At 39.0% G+C, this 5,530-nt stretch overlaps 1 protein-coding gene across 1 annotated transcript in view; it reads left to right on the top strand.

Annotated features, from left to right (window-relative positions):
* LOC103587143 (FCH and double SH3 domains protein 2-like) overlaps window positions 1–3,877 on the top strand; it is a gene marked incomplete at its 3' end in the record, with an annotated part of 256,186 nt that extends 252,309 nt beyond the window's left edge. Inside the window, exon 12 of the mRNA XM_008568560.1 lies at window positions 3,748–3,877. Within this exon, the coding sequence (XP_008566782.1) occupies window positions 3,748–3,877 (130 nt within the window). The remainder of the gene's footprint in view (window positions 1–3,747) is intronic.
* Between the last annotated feature and the right edge of the window lie 1,653 nt (window positions 3,878–5,530).

The following is a 5,530-nucleotide window of genomic DNA, read 5'->3' as shown; positions in this document are numbered from 1 at the left end:
TTTTTTTTTTTTTTTTTTTTTTTTTTTTTTGTCTTTTTCCGTGTCCAGCAACGGATCGCAACCCTCAGTGCTGCCCCCATACCGGACCAGGGACCGGCAACGGGATTGCAACCCTCGGTGTTGCTCCCGTGCCTCGCTCAGCCAGTGAGCGGGAACCGGTCCATATGTGGGATCCGAACCCTCGGGCGGGAGCGCCGCCGCGCTTCCCAAGCAGCGCACTCTCCAATGCGCCACCGGGCCGGCCCCTCCCTTAAGGATTTCTTAGAGAGCTGGTCATATAGTGAACTCCTGCAGTTTTTGTTTGTCTGGGAAATGCATTTCTGAAGGATAGCCTTTCTGGGTATAGTATTCTTGGCTAGCAGTTTTTTTATTTTAGTGCTTTGAAAATATCATCCCATTCTCTCCTGGTGTGTAAGGTTTCTGTCGAGAAGTCTGCTGTTAGTCTGGTGTGGATTCCCTTATAGGTGATTGACACTTTTCTCCTGCTGTGTTTAGGATTCTCTCTTTGTCTTTGACTTTTGGCAGTTTGACTACAGTGTGTTTCAGTGAGGACCTTTTTGGATTGTATTTGTTTGGGAATCTTTGAGTCTGTTGGATCTGGAAGTCTCTATCCCTACCAATACCTGGGAAGTTTTCTGCTCTTATTTTATTGAATATGTTTTCAATGCCTTTTCCTTTCTCCTCCCCTTACAGCACACACATGATTCAGTTGTTTGTGCACTTAAGGTAGTGTGCTAGATCTCTTAGATTTTCTCCTCTTTTTTTCATTCTTTGTTTTTTATTTGTTTGTTTATGTAGGTTATTTCAAAAGGACTGTCTTCAAGACCAGAAATTCTTTCTTCCACTTGCTCTAGCCTGCTGCTTACACTCTCAATTGTAGTTTTTATTTAATTGAACGGTTCTTTCAGTTCGAGTAGTTCTGCTTCATTCTTTTTGATGGTATTTATCTCCTTATAAATTTCCTCTTTCATGTCCTGGATTGATTTTCTCATGTCTTTTTGTTGTCTTACTGAGTTCTTGTATATCACTGAGTTTCTTCAAGATTGTTACTCACAGTTCCCATTCAGACATATTAAGGGTTTCTGGTTGTATGGGATTTGGTATTTGAGAGTTATAGTGTTCCTTTGGTGGTGTCATTGTTTTTATTTTTCATATTTTTACTGTCCCTACATTGATGCCTAGTCATCTGTTGGTTGCATCTGTTACTCTGGAGTGGCTTTTGAGGAGAAAGACTCCCTCATGTAGATTTGTTATATATTACCTGTTGGGTAATTTTAGTTTTAGTTCAGGGTAGACTCAGTTTCAGTAGTTCCAGGTAGGTTGACTTGTTCCAGGTAGACTCAGTATTTTGGGGGGACACTGGCAGCTACATCTGTGTCTGGGGCTGCACGCACAGCTGGGCCCACACAGGTGGGTGGGGGCCGTGTGGGCATCTGGGGTAGCGGGGGCCATGCAGGTGGCTGGATGGCTGGTCCCTTGTATGCAGTTAGGGCCATGTGGGTGTCTGTAGCAGCTAGTACTGGTGGGCAACTGGATGTCTAGGACTGCGTGGGTGGCTTGATGGTTGTGCCCATGTAGGTGGGTGGGGCTGCAAAGATGGCCAGGTAGTTGGAGTCACGTGGGTGACCAGGGCCACGCAGGCAACTGGATGGATAGAGCCACACAGGTGCCTGGCACCATCCAGACAACTTGGGCTGCGTGGTTGGGTGCACTGTGCAGGATGAACTCTTAGCTGTCCTTTCCTTGCTCTAGTCCCTTTCTGTGAGAGGATCACACATTGGGCACCTCTAGTCTGCCATCTTGCTCCTCCTCTGGTTCCGGTGTTGACCTGGGCTTGTCTCTGCTCAGCCTGGAGTCTCAGAACACTAGAAGAAATATCTCTATAATCCCCAATCCTAGCAGCATTCCACAAGACCTTTCAATTCATACTTTGTTCCTTTTTATTGCTGATTAGTATTTATTATATTAATATACCACATATTGTTTATCTTTTCATCAGTTGGATGTTTAGATTGTTTCCTACTTTTGGCTCTTATGAAAAATGCTGCTATGAACATTTCTTTGCAAGTCTATATATATACATATAACTTTATTGGTTTGCTCTATTTTTTTTTTAAGAAACTTTTAATAAAACTCAGTAATATATTATAAGAAAAAGTGAAAGACAAAGTTGTGTATTTACACACAAAACAAATCCAGGCTATTGTCAGTACTGGTTACTCTTGGTGGAGAGGTAATGGCTGGATGGGAGCCAAAGGGGATCTTGTGGGGTATTCATGTTTGTTTGTTTGTTTGTTTAATCTAGTTCTGTTACAGGGTGTATCTGTGAAAATTTATTGAGCTGTATGCTTATGTGCCCTTTTATGTATGTATTTTGTACTTCAGTAAAAGATTAGAAATGAAGGGCCGGCCTGTGGCTCACTCGGGAGAGTGCGGTGCTGATAACACCAAGGCCCCGGGTTCAGATCCCACATAGGGATGGCCGGTTCGCTCACTGGCTGAGCGTGGTGCTGACAACACCAAGTCAAGGGTTAAGATCCCCTTACCGGTCATCTTTAAAAAAAAAAAAAAAAAAAAGATTAGAAATGAAACAAAAAATGTTATGATTGTAGGTTTATAATATGTATATCCATGTAGACCAAGACACACATGAAAATGTTAAGTGTTATTTGACAATATTTGTTTACAGTTTTCTTTAATGGTGTTCTTGTAGTCAGATAAGGAATAAAAATATTTAAAAACTTTTTGGGGGGGCCGAGCCCATGGCGCACTCGGGAGAGTGCAGTGCTGGGAGCGCAGCAGCGCTCCCGCCGCGGGTTCGGATCCTATATAGGGATGACCGGTGCACTCAAAGCGCTCACTGGCTGAGCGCGGTGCAGCCGGTCTCAAAAAGGACAAAAAAAAATTTTTTTTTGTTGGTTAGAGGAAAATTTATACTTGTAAACACCTGTATTAAAACTAAGAAAATTCTCAAATTAGTAATGTAAACTCCTACTTTTAAGAAAATAGAAAAAGAGGAGCAAACTAAACCAAAAGCAAGTATAAGTAGGAAATAACAAAGATTATAACAGAAATATGTGAAATAGGAAATTAAAAAACAATAGAGAAAATCAACAAAACCAAAAATGGATTCTTTAAAAGGATCAACAAAATTTGCAAACCTTTATCTAGACTGACCAAGGAAAAAGGAGAGAAGACTGAAATTACTAAAATCAGAAATAAAGCAGGGGTATGGTAGAGCAGTTGCTTCATCTATTACTCTGGATTGGGCTTTGAGGAGAGAGACGTCCTCTTCTTTTTCTGGTCTCCACTGGTCATTCTCCTGTGTCACTGCAGTCGAGCATCTGGCAGGTCACCTGCACAATGTGTGTTGCTACTGCTGTGTTATTGAACCACTTGTGCAGCAGCCATGGCTGTGGTGATGGCTGTGGTGGGATGGCTGTGGATGCCAGAAGTACTGTTTTTGGCATCCTTCCTGCCTGCTTCCAGGCAGGGGGTGTTGCCCTTGGCTCCTGCCTAAGACCACGTGCATGCTCTGTTTCTTACTTGCTTCTAGGTGGAGGGGGCTATCCTTGGCTCCTGCCTAAGACCATGTGCATGCTCTGTTTCTTACCTGCTTCTGGGTGGAGGGGGCTGTCCTTGGCTCCTACCCAGGATCCCATGCATCTTTGCAAGTCTTTGTATGAGTATGTTTTCATTTCTTTTCGGTTGATGGGTCATATGGTAAATTTATGTTTAATTTTTTAGGAAACTGCCAAAATGATCGCCAAAGTGACTGACCCATTTTACATTGTAAACGTTCTTCTTTGGAGTTCTCATTTCTTCACATCCTCACCAACATTAGTTATTGCCTGTCTTTTTGATTACAACCATCCTGGTGGGTATGAAATAGTATCTAATTGCGGTTTAGATTTGCATTTTCCTAATGATGTTGAGTATCTTTTAATGAGTTCATTAGCCATTTACATATCTACTTTGGAAAAATGTTTATTCAGATTTTTGTTATTTTTGATTGGGTTGTCTGTCTTCTTGTTATGGATTAGATTTTGAAGATAAATTGAAGTCTGCTCCGCAGAAATTGAGAAGCAACATGCCAGAAAGTGAAAACAACAATTGAAAATAATAAACATAATAGGTGACATTCACTGAACATTTATTTCATGCTAGCCATTTTTCTAATTGTATTACCTATATTAACTCATTTAATACTGACAACCCTGTATTGTAGGTGCTATTCTTAAATACTCTTTTTACAGTTTAGGAAATTAAGGTTAAGAAATTTGCTCAAGGTCAGTCAACTAGTTAGTGTTGGAGCCAGAAATGTTTGAAAGTGTGTGACAGGTACGTGAAATGGCAAGTAGTCTTGGGGTGATGAGAGAGAAGCTGAACAATACCATAAATGTGGGTTGCAACCAGATTTTATGTTTAAGTTTTATATATGGTAGTAGGTGGAGAACTATGAAATGTATTCAGGTAGGACCAATAATGTGATGAGATCCATTGCAGAGGCAGGACAGTATTGTTCCTAAATTTTATTTTGAATTTTATAAATTGAATTAGGAATTTTGAATTGCTTATAGGTTTAACACATTCTTTTTTATTTATTCAGTAGATACTTATTACGCATACTTTGAATATGCCCTTATATAGAAAAGAGTGTTCAACACATATTTGGTCTAAATTTAAGTAAGGTATATTTAGGAAAGTCATAGGACTTTTAAAGTTACTACTGTGATAAAATGTAACCCATTTTCTCCTGAAGGTTTTTTAATACCGTCTTAAAAATTTTTCTTTAAAAACCTTTTTACTATAACCCATTTCAAATTGTAACATTTTCACTATATAAATCCAAAACGTCCAGTCGAAAATGTATAGTCACAGTGTTACCACAGGAATTCAATTAAGGCTTGGAATTATTACACCCTCTTGGGTTTTTGGAGGGGGGGGTTGTTTTGGGGGTTTTTGCTTATCTTTTATTTCCTGCTGATAAATCCAAATTTGTTTTCATTTTATCTTAATATATGATTATTTTGACTCATGTTTTAGAATGATATACCAAAAGGAACTGGCCCAAATAATTTTAAGAAACCACAATTATGTCTCTTCCCTACAGCTATAGAATGGGGAATTTTAGTATTAACCGTAAGATGATTACATTGACAGTGACCAATGGCAAGTTTTGTCTGATATGGTAACTTAGTGGCTGTCTCATGGTTAATATTGAAAGGTTTCCTTGTCTATATTTTCACATAGGGTTATTAATTGCTAAAGTGTCCTTTCTTTATATCTTCAAATACCATTTCTCAGATCATACCAGAAAGTCAAAATCCTTCTAGAAAGAGCAAAGTACACCTTTATTTATTTGCTAAAATGAGTTTTTTTACATTTTATTTATTTATTTATTTATGTTTAATGTTTACTGAGTGCAATGTACTCTGGTATTTTAATCTATTTTGTTCTATCTTATATCATTTTTTTTCATTAAATTTTTATTTTGTCAATATACAATGTATATGATTATTATGGCCCA

Source organism: Galeopterus variegatus, unplaced genomic scaffold (genome assembly GCF_000696425.1).
Source record: "Galeopterus variegatus unplaced genomic scaffold, G_variegatus-3.0.2 Scaffold423, whole genome shotgun sequence".
Classification (NCBI taxonomy): domain Eukaryota; kingdom Metazoa; phylum Chordata; class Mammalia; order Dermoptera; family Cynocephalidae; genus Galeopterus; species Galeopterus variegatus.
The sequence above is the reverse complement of the archived record's forward strand: the minus strand, read 5'-3'. Positions and strand labels throughout refer to the sequence as shown.